The 19,203-nt window shown below is 37.0% G+C and overlaps 3 protein-coding genes across 3 annotated transcripts; 2 read left to right on the top strand and 1 right to left on the bottom strand.

Moving 5' to 3' along the window:
- Positions 1–7,585, top strand: LOC131930804 ((2S)-[(R)-hydroxy(phenyl)methyl]succinyl-CoA dehydrogenase subunit BbsD; the record flags this gene model as incomplete). Its single annotated transcript, XM_059287430.1, is given in 8 exon segments — positions 1–71; positions 1,715–1,854; positions 2,716–2,947; positions 4,134–4,174; positions 5,081–5,150; positions 5,724–5,760; positions 6,505–6,577; positions 7,332–7,585. Coding segments are annotated over 8 exon segments (840 nt in total). The 3' UTR covers positions 7,536–7,585.
- A 4,785-nt stretch (positions 7,586–12,370) lies between these two features.
- Positions 12,371–14,825, top strand: LOC131930807 (dermatopontin-like). The gene is made up of 2 exons (XM_059287433.1): positions 12,371–12,615; positions 14,485–14,825. The coding sequence occupies exons 1-2, from the start codon at positions 12,396–12,398 to the stop codon at positions 14,796–14,798; spliced, it is 534 nt and encodes a 177-aa protein (XP_059143416.1). The 5' UTR covers positions 12,371–12,395; the 3' UTR covers positions 14,799–14,825.
- A 1,524-nt stretch (positions 14,826–16,349) lies between these two features.
- On the bottom strand, positions 16,350–18,042 carry LOC131930803 (uncharacterized). The gene is made up of 2 exons (XM_059287429.1): positions 17,235–18,042; positions 16,350–16,754 (listed from the first exon to the last, which is right to left on the bottom strand). The coding sequence occupies exons 1-2, from the start codon at positions 18,040–18,042 to the stop codon at positions 16,435–16,437; spliced, it is 1,128 nt and encodes a 375-aa protein (XP_059143412.1). The 3' UTR covers positions 16,350–16,434.
- Between the last annotated feature and the right edge of the window lie 1,161 nt (positions 18,043–19,203).

Below are 19,203 nucleotides of genomic sequence, written 5' to 3'. Positions count from 1 at the left end.
AAACTAGACAGTCATAGCTACATGTACGATGGAGAAGCTAAGCCTCTTGGGACGTGTTGCAATCGTAACTGGTAAGTTATAGGACAATAGCAGGACATTGTACAAAATGATGTCGTAAATTTTGTGTCAATAGAATCTATACCTTAAATAAAACAATGGTTGTGTCAAGACTGTTAACATCTAAACATATAGTTTGAAAGATTTTCCGATTATTATGAGTTAATGTTTTTAAAACTACAATTTTTTTTAAAAATAGAATTTTAAACGTTAATTAATTTTTTAACAATATCTTACTCTAATAATGCTTGCAACAAATTTAAATAAGACAGTCAAATATATGTTTACACATTAAATCACAACGTATAACAATTTTATAATACAGGAACCTTTATAGTTGACTATCTAAATCTGCAAATCCAGACACTTTGATCTGTCTAATTGGAGATTAACTTACTAGAGAGACAGGAAAAGCTTTAGAAAATGTAGTTGTTTTTTTTTTTAAAATTTATATTACAAAGAGGGTTTTACACAGCTATAAACAGTCAATACATTTTATATTAAAAAGACATTTTGTTTCTAGATGCGAGTTTTAAAAAAAATGACTTTTTAAATGTATTGGCTAATCAAAAGGTGTTTCTGTTAGGCTATTTATGTTTCGCTGCTTCAAAGTGTAAACCGATCTGGTTTAATAACATACAGTTGGGGGGAAAAGTACATATTTTATAGCTGACACGCGCCTCAAGCATACGCCGCTATTTAGTTGTTTTATTTTCTACTTTTCGGCAATTCATAATTTATGAATTTAACACTACCAATGCTGCGACTGAAAATATTTTGCTTTAAAACACAATCAGTAGCTCGTGAAGGACGATTATTCTCACCTTCCCCCCCCCCCCCCCCAGCTCCTTTGAACTCCGTGAAAGCAGCCGTCCGTGACGACAGTTTACAGACGACAATGAAAATATCAAGCACAACTTGTTATTACCTCCCCTTAGTTTCAAATCGTTAAAAAAAAAAATCTGCCCCTAATTCGACCCGGCTCTACGATCTACAAACGCGACATTAAAAAAATTAGTCTACTTTACAAACGCCACATTGAAAATGTGTATACTTTACAAACGACATATTAAAATTGTGTATACTTTATAAAAGCCATATTAAAATTGTGTCTACACATCTCAAATGTTGTGCGTACTGTGTAAACTAACTCGCTTCAGGGGCTGAGCATAGCAACAACCTCACTATCACCTTATATGCTGAGGTCAAATAAACAAGTGAACACTACTCAGTGTATCTTCTAGACTTTTTTCTCCGGAGGGGGGGGGGGGGGGGGGGGCACTTGATATTTTCCGAGGCAGGGGGACGGGACAACATTTTCAGGGAGGGTGGGAGGGCGGACACTGGTAAAAGTATATCTTTTCTATATAAATTCTATTTCATGCGAAGAGACGTCTGGAAGAAACTCTGACCCTACTTCACTTTCCCCAAGGACCGTCAGGTTTGTAAAGTGACAGAGGCGTAGCAAGGGGGGGGGGGGACATATGTCCCGGGGCGCCGACCTTAGGGGGGGCGCCAAAATGGGTTTGAAAAACAAATTGAAAGTTTGAGAGAGGGGTGAAAATCGAAAGTTTGTCCCCGGGCGCCGGGAAGGGTCGCTACGCCTCTGTAAAGTGAACTTAACTTTCTAATCCCACCAAAACACGTCTTACTACAGGCAGTAGCTCGGGGATGGGCGAGGCCACGGCCGTGCTGCTGGCCAAACGAGGGGCTAAAGTGACGCTCCATGGCCGAGACGCCAAGAAACTGGAAGCCGTCAAACAAAAGATTTGTGAGGCGGGATCAAAACCAGACCAGGTAAGATGTGATTCCTTTGTATAGGTCCGTTGGTTTAGTATTTGTTAAGTCTATTCTTCTTTATTTGTTGTTATATTGTTTTTTTATACTCCTGCCACCCAACCCCCCCCCCCCCCCCCCCCCCAAGAAAGTATATCGCCCCCCCCCCCCACCCCACAGAACGAAATTGAACCTTTTTTTAAAAGCATATATTTTTACCAGTGTCCGCTCCCCGAAAATATCAAGTGCCCCCCCCCCCCCCCCCCCCGGAGAAAAATGTCTTAAAGAAAAACTGGTTCCATGTTATAATTGTTTGTTCTGTATTATACTGTATTATATTTTGTGTTCGGTTTTATATATTTGTTATGTAATAGTTCACTTTTATTTGCCTATGTTCCTGGCTGAGAAAGCTCGATAACTAGGGAAAGCAACTTATCTAGAAGAAAAAAATATAAAAAATCAAACAACTGCTGCCTTGTAGTTTATTCTTGGATGGACAGAGGGCTATGGAAGAGAAAATGAATAAGAAAAGCAGTCTGAAATTGGAGTCATAGCATGACTCGTAATACGTATTTGTATTGGAGGGAATCCTTACCTAGTTGGAAGTTCCAACACTAGAATTAAGAACGAAGAAGAAGACTTGCCTGTGTTTTAAAACACTTAATTCTCTGATAAATTTGTTATATGTTTTAATTTTTGTAGGGTTATAAATTTATAGCTTTGTATTATAATTTATCTTGTGTTGTATGCATTTGTTCAAATGATATATGTATTTTCATCACATTACATAAAAACAATGGAGAGTTCAATGATTATATTATCATTGCATTTATGACCGTTAAAATTTTCAACTTTTTGCTTTAAAATATTTCCCCCGCCCAGGCAATAATTGTGAAAGGGGACATCACCGATGCCAAAGTCAGGTCCCTGCTGATCAGTGAGACAATCAAGAGTTTCGGCAGGCTCGACATCCTGGTGAACAACGCCGGCTTCGGTAACCATGGTTACATCCGTGACCTCAAGGAACAGGACCTTGACGAGTGTCTCAACGGTCTGTTCAAGGCTCCGGTTCTCTTAAGTCAGGCAGCGCTGCCGCACTTGCTGAAGTCCAAAGGTCTGCAGTTAAGTTTTTTTTTACAAGCTTTTATTTAACTTACCTCCTCTTACTCATAGATCGAACCGGCTAGCAAAATTTCGGGCACTTCTAACTGACAGATTCGTTTAAAAGTTGGCACTTGGGTCAAGACTTTTTAAAAAAAAAAGTATTTTGACTTAACAGGAGCGAGTTAGAACTCAGAATATTATTTTTGTTTTGTTTTAGAAAAGTAAGAGGATGCCCAGATCGTTTTAGAAGGTATATTTATATTTAGTGCACGTATATTTGCGTTTAGATCCGACATGTTATGTTGGTATTTCGTATCTCATCAACTAAGTTAGATTCATTAGCAAATACTTAATTAGTACTAACATCACCATGCGCTTTGCTCAACCGGTGATTATTTTAATTGGTGGCGTTTATTTTAACGTATAGAGCTTTTTGGTGCTGTAATTCACGTTATAAAATAAATTACCTGTTAACTGTATACTCGATAAGTTTATAACTGTAAAGCAGTGTATTTCAACATACCTCTTGTTTTATTTGTGTAACAATGTGTCAATGACAAAAACCAATGTACTACGAGTTTTTTTTTTAAAACAAACAAACAAACAAACAAACAAAAAAACAAAGCCTTTTATTAGTTTCCTAAAATGTTTGCAGCATGAAATACATGTGTACAGAACAATAAAAAACAAAAACATTTATCAAATTCGTACAATTAATTATACTGTCATGACACGGGTAGAGGTTTTAAATATATAATTTGCCCTTGGAGAAAAATCTATGTCGATGCCAATCCTTTTTAGAACTCGCTAAGAACGATGTACAGACATGTTTATCTTGAAATAGAAAAATGTCAGTATACACATGTTTTAATAATTACTGTCGCTTTTGTTCCAAGAAAACGAATTATTGTCATTTTTCTTCTCAGAAAATTAATCATTGTCCTTTTGTTCTCAGAAAATGAATTATTGTCACTTTGGTTTTAATGACAATGAATTATTGTCACTTTTGTTCTAAGAAAATGAATTATTGTCACTTTTATTTTTAGAAAATGAATTATTGTCACTTTTGTTTTAAAGACAATGAATTATTGTCACTTTTGTTCTAAGAAAATGAATTATTGTCACTTTTGTTCTAAGAAAATGAATTATTGTCACTTTTGTTCTAAGAAAATGAATTATTGTCACTTTTGTTCTAGGCAATATTGTGAACGTGTCATCCGGTCTCACCAGCGAGCCGGTGAGTCAATTTTTAACAACATTATTTTGTGTAACATTCATCTAGTGTTCATCTACATTGGCGTTACAATGGGAGGTGTGGCCCTTGTGACCAGGGAAGGGGGCGCTTAATACCTGTTTCTGAATCTATACAGGTTAGTGGAGGCTGGGGGAAGCATGACTAGCATCTTATGAGGTAAAGTTCTGATCACAGACATACAATGTGTAAAAAGGCTCTGCTCGAACCAAATAGTATACATAAGCTCAGCCTTAACCTCAACAAAACCTAGCTTAGTCTAAATCAAGAGACATGTAAAATGTCTTATACGTATTTAAAAAAAAGACTATTTAAATTAACATACTTGCGATCTATTGATTAAAGTATTCAATTGGTTTAAAGATACATTAAAAAAAACTTGAACGTCTATGATACAATTGTGGGATAGCGTGGCCTAGAGGTAGAGTGCTAACTGCTAACTTGAAAGTTTCGATTCCTGGCTCAAGTTAGTTGATCCTCCATGAGTCCACTCGTCTCTGGTGGGTCCCTAACTCACGTTGAAGAAAGTCATGGCGGCTAGGCATTTTGCAGACCAACCACACTATCACTTCATAACAGAGTTTCTTCCAGGCATCTCTTCGGGGGGGGGGGGGGGGGAGTCTACACCTCCCCCCCCCCCCCCGAACGAAATGGAATTTATATAGAAAACATATACTTTTACCAATTCCGCCCCCCCCCCCGGAAAATATTGTCCGCCCCCCCCCCCTCCCCCGGAAAAAAGTCTGGAAGAAACACTGCTTCATAAGCCGAGGTACAAAAAACAAGATAACTCTATTTCACTTGTCCCATAGATCACCAGGTTAGAAAACGGAGCTTTACTTTACTTTGATTCCATGTGTGATTTTTGCCACACTTTTCCCTGTATTCTAGTATCCTGGACTTTTTGCCTACGGAGCCGCTAAGGCCGCACTGGACTACTTCACCAACTGTGCCGCTGTAGGTAGGTAGTCAGTGTAGCCTGTTGAGTTGGTTGGGTGTAATATGGGGGATAAGGGGGATAAGGGGAGGGGGGGGGGGGGGGAGAATCAAGGTAGCTTTATTCTCTGAAGATGTTAGGTGCAGTGAAAGGGGAGGGGGTGGGAAGTTTAATATTTGAAGTTTTTGGGTGCAGAGTAGTTGGGGGAGGGGGGGGAGGGGCAAGAAATGTTGTTTTATTCTTTTTAGGAGTTGGATGCAAAGTGTGATGGAGGGGGGATTAGGGTTGCTTTATGCTTTTTAGTTGTTGGGAGGAATGGGGTGGGTGGGGGGGGGGGCTATTCGTTTTAGTTGTAAGTTGTAGTGTGTGTTGGGGGAGAGGTACACATCAGGTTGGCTTTAATCATATTGTAGTTGCTAGTTGTGGTTTAGCAAAAATTATGACTGGAAATCGTAATCTTTTATTGATTCATTTTCTTTCAAAATTCGTTGAAACCGCATGCGTATGAAATTTGTTGTTAAAAAAAACACACACACTTAAGTCAAACGTGTGTAAGTGTTGTTATTATTTTTTGACCAAAATTTATTTTTCTAACAGAGTTTGGGAAGGCTGGTGTTCGAGTGAATACGATCAAGTAAGTAAAAAACATATTTATATTGTCGTAAAATATTGTCGTATATTGTCAGGGACGGAGTGGCCCAGCGGTAGTGAGTTGGACTGCTAACCCGTTAGTCTTGAGCTCGAATCCGGGTTCAAGTCAGTAGAGCGTCCCTGAGTCCACCCAACTTTGATGGGTACCTAACTCACGTTAGGGAAAGTAAAGGTGGCTGGGCATAGTGCTGACCACACTATCTCTTCATATGCCGAGGTCACAGAAACAAGTGAACTATACTTTACTTGCCCTATCGTCAGGTTTGAAAAGGGAGCATAAGTAAAAAAAAAAAACGTATGTATATATTGGCGTACAAGGGATCAGATACATATAACTAAAAAAGCAGTATTTCATGTGTTTTTTTATATTTTGTATTTGAATGAATAGAGCAAACTTATATTATAGTGTCTATCATTTTTTAATCAGAAAAATATGCTATATAAAATGCTTGATTAAATGAGTTAAAACCAATACGATAATATAGTAGATTTACCTTTTAAAATGATTTCCCATTATCGACTTTAAAAATTCAACAAAGTTTAGTATCGACTAGTGAAGTGATTTAGAATGAGGGTTGGGGGTTAAAGAGAGAAGTAAATATACAAAAGTTATAAAACGTTATACATTATATATATATATATATATATATATATATATATATATATATATATATATATATATATATATATATATATATATATACATAAATACCTTTTCTCTCCATAGTCCCGGTGTTATCATCACACCTATCTACACAACATTTACAGACTCGCCTGAGAGTAAAAACGCAGTTGGTGATGTAAGTAACACAATAATCTCAGAGTTTTTAAAAAAATCTAACCCTATTGTGATTTCACCATCTGTAGCTCCCATATTTAATCGTACATTGGTATCGCCATCTCATGGCTCATAATCTCAACATATTTTGGGCTACTGGAAACTGCGCAAACAGGAGCATGCGCAGATACAAACTAATGTACTAATGCACTTTCACTTTGTCATATTTCGTGGAAATATGTTTAATTAAGCTACAGTGTACATTAAGTCATTATATAATGTCTATAAATGCCCAATTTAAGAACACTAAGATGCCATCGTGCACGATTATGTGCTCTATTGTACATTGCGCATCTTTCCTGTCACCGATCTAACCATGTTTTAACACCACTATCTGATGGCCCATGATCTATCCATATTTTAACACCACCATCTAATGGCCCCTGATCTAACCATATTTTAACACCACCATCTGATGGCCCATGATCTAACCATATTTTAACACCACCGTCTGATGACCCATTATCTATCCATATTTTAACACCACCATCTAATGGTACTGATCTAAACATATTTTAACACCACCATCTGATGGCTCATGATCTATCCATATTTTACACCACCGTCTGATGACCCATTATCTATCCATATTTTAACACCACCATCTAATGGCCCATGATCTAACCATATTTTAACACCATCTGATGGCCCATGATCTAACCATATTTTAACACCAGATGATGGCCCATGATCTAACCATATTTTAACACCAACAGCTGTTAGCTCACCACCAGCGTAAAACGATCCTAGGACGAAACGGCCAACCGGAGGAAATCGCCGAGACCATCGCCTTCATGGTATCGGATGCCGCGAGCTTCATGACCGCTGGTCAAGTGATTGTGGACGCGGGTAGACACGTCAACTTCCAGAGCGGCGAGCCTGCCAAGTTCCCCACATACGAGGATTTGGTCGCCGAATGATCTGTGTGTTTATAACCATTGTATGGTAAATTAAAGCATTAAACAAGATAGTGGTTTTTTTTAAAACTTTATTTGGAAGTAAGAAGTTTGTCCATGTATATACGTGTATTGTTTTTAACATTATTTGGGAGTAACAAGTATGGCCATGTATACAAGTGTATGGGTTTTACTTTTTTTGGAATTAATAAGTAGGCCATGTTTGTAAGTGTAATGTTTTTACTTTATTTGGAATTAATAAGTAGACCATGTATGTAGGTGTAATGTGTTTACTTTATTTGGAAGTAAGATGTATGGCCATGTAAAAAGGTGTATTGATTTTAAGTTTATTTGGAAGTAGTAAGTATGGTCATGGATTAGGTGTAGAAACTTTATTTGGAAGTAGTAAGTATGGTTATGTATGCCACGTTTAGGTTGGTTTACGTTTCGTAGCACGGATGAAGCTTGATCAGGCAGTTTATGTAACACAGCTATAGGCTGGAGAGTAAGATTTTTTGCGTAACTCTGCTGCACCTTTCATGTATAGAATAAGAATGTGTGGGTTGGGGGGGGGAAGGTTGGAAGCGTGCTATTTGATAAGTCAATAGTATCGATTTTCAGGTAGGCCTATTTATGGGAGGTGGGGGTTTTAACATTTGAAGCATGTGGTCGGGGGTTAGAGCGCTATACTGCTAACCCAAATGTGCAGAGTTCGGACTCAAGCCCGAGATCCGAACTAGAGTGTATAGGTCGGTCCACTTAGTTGGGATGGGTACCTGACTCACGTTAGGAAAAGTGAAGTCAAGACGGCTAGGTATAGTGTTGACCAAAACATCCATTTATTTAAGAAACGACCGAATTGTGCTTCATCTGCCCGGCTTGTCATGTACGAAATAGATCTTTACTAGCAAGAGATGGTAGATTTTTAAATTATCCCACTTCCAAATCGTGACATATAAAATTAACGTCTGTTTTTGGATGTAATAAAGAGCGTCACATTGAGAGATGTTTCTACTAAAATGACACTACCACCCGACCACGCATCCACACGTCAAGCTGTTTGATGGTTCAAATCGCTTTTGTTTCACCCCATCCTGATTCGCTTTATTAAAAGTGAAATAACTGTATCGCAGAAATAAAAAATAAAAATTAATAAATTAAAAAAAAACTCACAACAGCGGGAATATTTGCTCACACTTTCTTATATCAATATGGACACTATTTAAAAAGTAAATAAAGTAGCTTTACATTATAATCGGTTACAGTAATTGTGAAATAGAATATATTAGCAAAAATAAATTATAATTGATTTTTCACTCTCGTGCGCAATATTTATTCCTACACGTGACATTAAAAATGGTTAAGTCTATTTAATTACTTAATTAAATTAGTACTTATATAATACTGTCTTTAAGGAGTTAGTTAATTTTTATTACAGAAGTGGCTCTTAATCCTTTTGGGGTCCTAGGTGCTTTGACCACAGGTGCTTTGACCATAGGGGGTTTGACCATAGGGGGTTTGACCACAGCGGAGCTTTGACCATAGGGGTTTGACCGCAGAGGGGTGTTAACCATAGTAAATAGATTTTAAAATACAAATTATAAACTGTTATTTGATTTTAATTTATGATACAATCAATACGATTTCATACATGTTTCCCGAGAGCTAAATAATAGAAATAAACATGGACTGAAAAAAAAGTCAAGAACAATATTTTAGTCTCCACATAAAGGCTGGTACTAGGCCTCATAGATTTATTTTAAATATAAATGGAACACAAATAATAAGCCATACATAAAGTTTCACAAAAAAATAATGCAGATTTACATGAAAATACATAGCATATATGAAGAATAAAAATATGCCAACAGTATAGGCAAAGAAGTAATACTTGTATGGTTAACTAAATGACAGATGAATTAACATATTATTACATCCTGCCGCAATTTAAAATATAATTACACAACTTTTCAAATTAATCCTTACCATATATGGACAAAGCGCTTGTTATCAAACGCCAGCATTGGACGAACCACCTGTGGTCAAAGAACCTATGTAGACAAACCACCTTTGATCAAAGACCCTATATGGAAAAAAACACCTGTGGTCAAACAACCTATGGTCAAAGCCCCGCTGTGGTCAAAACCCCTATGGTCAAAGCCCCTATGGTCAAAGCCCCGCTGTGGTCAAACCACCTATGGTCAAACCACCTATGGTCTAAGCACCTGTGGTCAAAGGTCCGCGCACCCCTTTTGGGGTATCGAACCCCTACCAGTTTCATATGCGCATACACCGAACCCTTCTTAATAGTTCTATCGTCTGCGCTGACAAAATCCGATTATAAATCATTTAGTTCGGTTGTGTGTCTTGACATACGCTGAACTCCTGAGACTCACTCACCGAACCCCTGGGGTTTGATCGAACCCAGGATAAGAACCACTGATATACAGCTAGCTACGTGATGGCCTTCACAAAAACTAGCTTCATGTCACATATATTCGTAAAACAAATCAAGGTACCTTTCATATAGAGAATCAACTCAGGCTTTGATTTCGCATTAATTTAAGAACTACTGAGCGTTAATTTAGGGATTATTGATACACGGTATAATCCCTGCGTCACAGACTAACATAACAAGCACGAATACAATATATTAATATTAGAATCTGTAGCATCACAAAGTTGATACAGTTACAAATAAAATGGATGTTTTGGCCAAAGGTCTTCGCCAGCTAACAACAAGAAGAAAAAAGGTAAAACATTCACAATTCTCTACTTTGGCTGGACATTATAAATGAAGCAACGTGTATTAGAGCATGCTAGGATAACTTAGTTTGATTTAGAATATATTTTTTCTCATTACTTATCGAATAGAGCTCAATGCAGCTCAAATGTCCAATAAATAGGTTGTGAACAAAATAGATAGAACATGTATCCTCTAGTTCTGTGGTCTTGATGTTTGCGCTAGGTTTATGCTTTAAGCATGGGAATAAGCCACGTTTTTAATCCTTAGTATCGCAGACTTTTTTTCACTACCCGGCAAAAGTGTGCATTAGTGTAGACAAACTATCTCTAAAAGACGGTTGCGAGTATATAAATTAATAACTCTACTTCATCTGCATCCATGGAGACCACATGTAACGATACGCCAGGAAGAGTAATTATTATTTTCACAAATTTAAACTGATTTAAATATAACACGGCTTCTTGTTTATTAAAAAAAAAGTTATATATATATATATATATATATATATATATATATATATATATATATATATATAACTTTTTTTTAATAAACAAGAAGCCGTGTTATATTAAAATCAGTTTATATATATATATATATATATATATATATATATATATATATATATATATATATATATATATATATATATATATTATATATATATATATATATATATATATATATATATATATATATATATATATATATATATATATATATATATATATATATATATATATATATATATATTACTTGTTGCAGGAAAATGCTGAGTTCATTTAATTTATAAAGCTTTTACAAATCCGATAAAGTTAATTAACTATTGTATAAGAAATTGAAGTAAATACAAGTTTAAAATCCATACACAACATCTGTTTCATAATAGTCGTGGTCCACGAAAAATATACTTTGTTAAATATCAACAGTAATTTTTTAAAGTAAACAAAACCAATTTTTACGACAATACCATTTACGATTGGGCATATGTCTTTGTAAAAAACAAGTTAATAAAAAGTCTAGTGACAATTTAAGCGCAATTTCCTTATGTTATCCATAACAATTTTAAATCGAGATAAATCATATATTCAGCAAATAAATAATGCAACACAAGTAGTTTTAATAATTCAAAACAAAATAGAAAAAATCCTTTCGAACCTCCGCTCATTCGCTATGGTAAAATGCTTTCGAACCTCAGCGCTTTGCGCTAAATCATCCTAGGCCTTCACGATGCTCAGTTTAAAAATTCTTAATTAATTTTTTGTGGCCGAACGAAAGGATATTTTTGAAATCTTTCTTCGGCAATATTGTTTTAAATTATGGCAGGAATCGGTTGGTAAATGTTTCAAGTCGCTAAGTGGTCTGGTTGCCGAGATATGGGCAAAAAAACTGCATTTTTTCGAGGTTTTTTTTGGCTTTTCCGGGAAATGATTGGCCCACAATCATTCTCGGAACTTGATTAACATATTTGCTTTTGGAACTAGTCCTCGATATTGCTTCGTTGAGGAGGAGATACGACTTAAAGACGACTTAAAGCTGCGGACACACATCCATCCATCCATACATCCATCCATTCCCAGAAATGACGAGTTAATAATCGCAATTCTCCAGAATGGAAATTGCGCTAAAAATATGTATTAAACAAATTACAAAATAAATACACAAATAAAATAAATTAAATTAAATTAAAATTACCCCGTCATCCAAAAAAAGATTATAAAAATGATTATAAAAAAAGAGAATATGAAAATTGTACTTTTAGTTTTTAACACAAACCCAATCCAAACCCTAGCCCTAACCCTAAACCTCGAGGCAGTTAAAGAGCTTTGTTTATTATGTGCATCTAAATATTCAAATGCCTAGTCAGAAATAGGCTAAGGTTTCATGTTTGCATTAAATTGAGCTAGCAAAAAGTGACGGGTAAGGGGGGGGGGGGGGGGCTAACTTTTTGCCCTCACGCTTTTTGCATTTGTGGCGGGGGTTATTTTTACACGATTCCAATTAACTCAGTGTTAACGCCAAAACACAAAATAAACATGAACACATGTTACGTTCTCAATTAACTCCTCCTATAAAATGACCGAATGCCACTTTTTAAAATTAAAAAATCCTTCTTTGTCACATCTCAACAAGACCTAACCATGGACTTAGCCTCACGGTTACGATTCCTCGTATACTGCTCTGTAGCATCTTCTGTCAGCGGCATGTTCATTAACGATTGGGACAAGTCCTTTGACTTCAAGTGTCCGGCTGGTCAAGCGGTCAGTTACATCGCAAGCGAGCACAACAACTTTTACGAAGACCGGAGATGGGAGTTTGCTTGTCGGGACGTCGGGGCGACTGAGCAGTGTGTGGACAGTGGTAAGTTGTTTCAGACGTGTTGGTTAGTGTGGTGGTGAAAGGTCCAACTGTTGTTAGGTGCTTTAAGAAATATTGTAGTTTAATTTAAAGGTTCATAAGCTTACACGTAACAGTTTTAAAAGTGTTAATAGTATTAGGGTAAAAATTGAAAATTAACTGCTTGTGATATTGTAGTTTAATTTAAAGGTTCATGAGCTTACACGTAACAGTTTTAAAAGTGTTAATAGTATTAGGGTAAAAATTTAAAATTAACTGCTTGTGATATTGTAATTTAATTTAAAGGTTCATGAGCTTACACGTAACAGTTTTAAAAGTGTTAATAGTATTAGGGTAAAAATTTGAAATAAACTGCTTGTAATATTGTAATTTAATTTAAAGGTTTATTATATTACACATATGACAGTTTATATAGTGTTTTTAGTATTAGCGTAAAAATATTTAAACAAATATTGCTTGTTTTATGTTTTTCTACATTCCAGATCGCTAACTAGGTTAGCAATTATTTACTTAACTCAACATAAGCATAACTATCCCATGTTAAACTAATATAACTTCGCCTATTCGAACTTGAGATATCTTAACCTTAAATATTTTAATCTTATTTAACCTAAACTAACATGACCTCACGTAACCTGTTCTAACCTAACCTAACCTAACCTAACCTGACCTGACCTGACCTGACCTAACCTAACCTAACCTAACCTAACCTAACCCAACCTAACCTAACCTAACCTGACCTGACCTGACCTGACCTGACCTGACCTGACCTAACCTAACCTGACCTGACCTGACCAGACCTGACCTGACCTGACCTGACCTGACCTGACCTAACCTAACCTAAACTAACCTAACCTAACCTAACCTAACCTAACCTAACCTAACCTAACCTAACCTAACCTAACCTAACCTAACCAAATATTAACTTAACCTAACCTAAACTAAAATACAAAACTGGACTAGACTTAAGTAAAATAACAAAACTTCACTTTTCGGTTTAATGATATTTACATAATAGTAATCAGATTCTCTTACACCCCTCCCCCTACTCACCATTGAAGCACTTTCACCGCAATCAGCACAAAATAAAGATATATGTACATAATTTTCATAAAAAATAGATACTTTAACCAGTGCCCTTCTCCTCACCCCTCCTGGAAATATAAGTAGCCTAATCTTCTCCGAAAGTTTGAAGTGCCCCGCCCTTTCCCATCTGAGAAAAATGTCTGAAAGAAACACTGAACATACTATTAATATCAACCATACTATTTACTTTTCGTAAATATGAATGCTGCATAACTGACAACCACGCACGCAGAGCAGGAGCTCAGTCTCCACTGAATGTACACAATTACTTTCAGTGTTTCTTCCAGACCTTTTTCTTGGAGGGGGGGGGGGGGGATTGAAGTATGGAAAAGACACTGAAAGCGGCGGAATGTGACTCTGCCTACGGTAATGTACTTATTATTAAAACGATTTTGGGGGGGGGGGGGGAAGAGTGGTAGACTTTCTCCGGGGGATGGGGGGGGGGGGCGGACACTGTTAAAAGTATATATTTTCTATATAAATTTCATTTCGTTCGGGGGGGGGGCGGTAGACTTTCTACGGGGTGGGGCCGGACACTATTAAAAGTATATATTTTCTATATAAATTTCATTTCGTTCGGGGGGGGGGGGTAGACTTTCTACGGGGGTGGGGGGGGGGCGAACACTGTTAAAAGTATATATTTTCTATATAAATTTCATTTCATTCGGGGGGGGGGGGGCGGTAGACTTTCTTCGGTAGGGCAGAGCTTCCCACCCCCCCCCCCCCTCCTCCCCCACCCCCCGAAGAGATACCTGGAAGAAACTCTGATTACTTTATCCCCTTCAGGCTACGTGAACGAGTTCGACCTCCCCGTCGCCTTCACGTGTCCCGGCACCTCCGTCCTGACCGGCGTGTCCAGCTACAACGACAACCACTACGAGGACCGCCGCTTCCGGTTCCAGTGCTGTAGCGTCCCCCGCGGGGCGCCGGGCGACTGCCACGTCACGGCCGAGCTGAACAAGTTCGACGAGAAGCTGACCCTCCAGGTGCCGGAGGGTCAGGTGATCCGGTCGGTGTTGAGTAACCATGACAACCACTACGAGGACAGGGTCTGGAAGTTTGAGCTGTGCAAGCTGAAGAAGACTGGGTGCAGGAAATGAACTTACAACATCACATTTTAACTTTGGGGGGTCAGACATTTATGACGTCAACACTGAGGGGTGGGGGGGGGGGGTCCGAAAAAAAAAGACTTTTGTGGACTTTTGAGAACTTTTATAATGGAAATAAGTGGATTTATTTTTTTGTGTGGGAAGGGGGAGGGTGGGTCCAAAATAAAATAAACATTCTTTACGTCATAAATAGATGACCCCTTTTGAAAATTGCAATTTTCGACGAGTGAAAAATGATAAAAGAATAAATATTATTACAATTTAAATCATTTTCTTAAACTTTACTGTAAAACATACTTAAAGCCCTTGTAATCACTTAGTTTCGTTCTGATACAACTAGAGGCGTATATAGAATAGCTTGGTCGGTAGTAACATTAGACATAACTAGGATTAAAAAAAAACAACACATGATTAACAATTAACAAACGATTGTAATTTATTTTTAAACATATCAAAACCAACTAAATATGGATTACATCTGAATAAGAATAATACTAAAGTAATCTTAAAATTCTGGTGCCACAATACAGAACATCACCACAAATAAACGTATAATAATAAGTAGATTAATATTTTTTTTCCTTTCGTGTCCAAAACTCATAGAGCAGATGAAGTAGGTCTCATGTGTTTCAAAAACCTCGGCATAAATGGGGATATAGTGGTCAGCACTATGCCCAACCTTCTTTGATTTTCTAACTTGAGTTAGGTACCCATCAGAGCTGGGTGAACACAACAGCGTTCTACTGATTTGAATCCGGATTCGAACACGAGACTTCCGGGTTAGTAGTCTAACAAGGCTCAAAGGCTCAACACTGTACAATGACATTCACAATATCTTTGCTGTCTTTTAGAGGAATATATATAAAAACACTCGTTATAGATTTGAACCCCCTATCCGTATGTATATAGAGGTCACTGAAACAGATGAGCTACACTTTAATTGCTGAAAGATGTGAGAAGCGAGAGAGGAAACACGATCAACCCCATCTAATAAATAATACTTGTGCTCAGGAAACGTCTACCCTGAGGTAAATACGGACAATGATTGTTAAAGGATGGTTCCTAGAAAAATGCGCAATCGGAAAACTGCGCAAACAGAATGCGCACATACAAACTAATTACATTGATTTGCTTAAATTTGATCATATTTTGCGGAATTGTTTTATTATGCTAGTGTATATGTTGTCACTCTTTGTTAATGTTTATTAAACATGCTTTTGCGCACTTTTTTGTACGCAGCTTTCCGTTGCGCATCTTTCCGGTCACCGTAAAGAACATATTACAGCTGTACCAAAATAGGTAAACTAATTTTATTATTTGTAAAAAAATTATTCTATTTAACAAATAACGAATACACATTGTATAAACCAAAATCGACAAACAACAAAATAACATGTAAAAATATACTTCATTAAAAAATAAACCTCAATTCAAAATAGATAATTGCTCTTGTATAAGCTAATTCTCCAAGTGATAAAATGTATTCGAATTTATGCAACATATTGACAGCTTGTAGTAGGCCTACTCTGTTAGCAACGCGTTAAAATATGTTGAGTGTGCTCAAAATTGCTGGTTGCAAAAGGTATAATGCCAAGTGTCAAACCAATGTTCTGTGTATACCAATATTTTACGACATTGACTTCGAAACTTGCCTTTTGGGAATTTCCGTTTTAGTGCATCCAAAAATGTCCCAGAAAGTGGCGCGGAACGATGAGCTCATTGGGTAGAATATAAATAGATTGATGGCGGCGTGAGTGAGGTCAAAGACAGGCAGAATGTAGGTCATGACCATGAAGACGTTGTGGTAGAGGCGCAGGAAGTAGAACTCGTAGATGAAGTACTTGACGGTGTAGTGGATGATCCGGGGGGAGAGGTTGACGATGTACGCGCCGATGACCACAAGTAGCATCTTGACCACTTGTCGGTCTCGTGTGGACAGCTGTTTTTGTGCCTCGTCGTTGGTTGATTTACCTGGGAATGAGAAACATGAAGATAAAAACTCTTGGCATATACATTGTTTATATAGTCATAAATATATTTATAAACCGAAATTTTTACTATTTTTGAAAATCGTGTTTTTATAATTTTAAAACGTAACAAAGGTTTTTATTATTATGCGCAATAACAATACAGCCAAAAATACTTTTTGGAAATGGTATTTATCTTTATCTAAATTTAATTATTGTCATTGTTAAAAAGGAACAAACCTCCTAATTGTGTCGGTTTTAGTTTTGATTTTAAAGAAAGTCTTTTACTGCTGCTATGTTTATCAAATAATAAAAATGAGCAAGTTTACATAATGCGTAGTTAAATAACGATGCTAAGCTTTGTGGTTCAAATTAAAAAACAAAAAAAAACATGTCAATCCTCCAACATGTTTATTAGTATGAATATCGAACCATTTTTTTATAATTTTCATACCTTGATGTGTTTGAGCCGTGTGCGCATGCCCAGCTGTCATCGACCGGAAGTGGGTTGATTTCTTCAAGTGGTATGCGATGATGACGGTGGACACAACAATGACCACTAGGCTGGACGTCGGCCAGCAGATCCCAGAGAGATTGTAGTACTGGAACAGCGGGCCTGCGTTGCTGTAGAAGAAATCGTTGTACACATACACAGCCAGGGTGGCGTTGTACTTCTCGCTGTACACCCACAGGATGTCGTACACGAAGAAGATCACCATGAAACAGCCGAAGACAACAACGGAAATGGTGACACACAGGCACAGCGTCACCTTTGGGGTGATCAACCATTTGACTTTGAAAGGGATGCTCACACAGAGGCAGCGCTCTACGGCGACGTACCCAGCCAGCACGCTGGAAACGTAAGTCGAGAAGGAGATGATGTAGTTGAAAACCACAACCGAGATGTTGGTCCAGCTTTGGGCGATCACGGGCGACGCCAGACTAATTGGGCCGGATAATCGCTGAGCCGCGGCGCCGAGGCACTTGAGGAAGTCCCAGAACGCGATGACCGTCATGGAGACGGCCACGCTGTCCTTGAACCCCTGCCGGGCGAATACCATGACGACGATTGTGTTGGTGGCCAGGCCCAAGTAGGCCAGCACGAAGTTGACCGTGAAGTCGATGACAATCTCGGCCACCCGACGTTGTTCGTTGCTGACGAAGATTTCCACCGGGATAAACTCACCGGCCGCCTTGACGGTTTTCGTCTCGCTGCCGGAAATAACTGAAATTATCGTTTTTTTCGTAACGAACTCTGAAATATTCATTCTCTTTTTGGTTTTATTTATTTTTAAAAAAGCACAAAGAATATAGCGAGCCTTGATAAATTTTTGTTGGGATTATAATGTTCCTTTGTTTTCTTTAACTAACCTGATTTAATTATTACTTGTATCAAACTTTAGAATGGTAAAAGGTCGAAAAATTCATATTCAATGACATCTGATAAAATGGTTATTAAAAATATTTAATTAAAAGTTTAAAATGTTAACATATATGCATTTATATTTAATTATTGTTCTTTTCAGTGTATTTAATAATCTGCATTTATTGATTGCCCTAATATTCTAAAAATGCAGCAACAAAATTAAAATGACGAATACACTCTCAAATAAAACGATTTTTACTCTGAGAACTTATTTTTATAGAGAATTGAAATACTCTGTTTTAGATTATTTATCAAACATAATTCGTTCTAGTAATGCAACTGCATTTGTACCACCCTTAAATTTACAAACATGTAAAGTAGACAGAATTTAAAAACCGTAGAGTTTTACTTGGCACTTTGATACCGCATTGTATGACTAAGACATAGTCAAACTTGATGCGTTTATATTGCAAGCGACCATATGTCCTATGTGCGAATTTAGACGACAACTCATACTAAAGGAATTCTTTAATTGGCCAAAACTCACTAAAAGAATGATGTAACCGGCAAAAACTCACTAAAGGAATATTATAGCCAACCACACGCCCTAAAATATGTGAGTTGAGTTCAGTGAGAATAAGGCTACATCAATAAGAACAATCCATATATTGTAATTGGCCAATTTGTTTGTCACTCATTATGGGTTTTGTCGTGTTATTGCTACACGTAGGCTTCCCTTTGTCTCTTTATAACAGGCTGTACTTTGTGACTACCTTAAAATTGCGCGATAATTAGGTGAATAGAAATTAGTTTAATTTTCAAGCGTAATTAGAAATAAGACTTATTTTATTCTATTTTGGTAATGAAATTATGATCAGTAATTACAATTAAAAACGTACCACGTCATGAAAATAATTAGCTAAAGCTAATTATCGTAAGCCGTTCCTGTTAAGGTATGCTAATTAATGTCAAATTAAAAAATCAATTGCGTTTTGCCATTGACCAGTTTAGTTAGTTATAAACATTTAGAATCTCCGATTTCGATTAGTATTCTTTGTAAAGA

This window comes from Physella acuta, unplaced genomic scaffold (genome assembly GCF_028476545.2).
Source record: "Physella acuta isolate Inbredline_101_S28 unplaced genomic scaffold, ASM2847654v3 ptg001852l, whole genome shotgun sequence".
Lineage (NCBI taxonomy): Eukaryota > Metazoa > Mollusca > Gastropoda > Physidae > Physella > Physella acuta.
The sequence above is the reverse complement of the archived record's forward strand: the minus strand, read 5'-3'. Positions and strand labels throughout refer to the sequence as shown.

What these genes read in the sequence shown, in the direction of transcription:
- LOC131930807 (XM_059287433.1), top strand. Translation starts at nt 12,396, where the DNA reads ATGGACTTAGCCTCACGGTTACGATTCCTCGTATACTGCTCTGTAGCA. An exon ending in TGAGCAGTGTGTGGACAGTG is followed by an intron (nt 12,616 to 14,484) that starts GTAAGTTGTTTC and finishes TATCCCCTTCAG; the next exon opens with GCTACGTGAACGAGTTCGAC.
- LOC131930803 (XM_059287429.1), bottom strand. Translation starts at nt 18,042, where the DNA reads ATGAATATTTCAGAGTTCGTTACGAAAAAAACGATAATTTCAGTTATT. An exon ending in TGCGCACACGGCTCAAACAC is followed by an intron (nt 16,755 to 17,234) that starts ATCAAGGTATGA and finishes ACGACGAGGCAC; the next exon opens with AAAAACAGCTGTCCACACGA.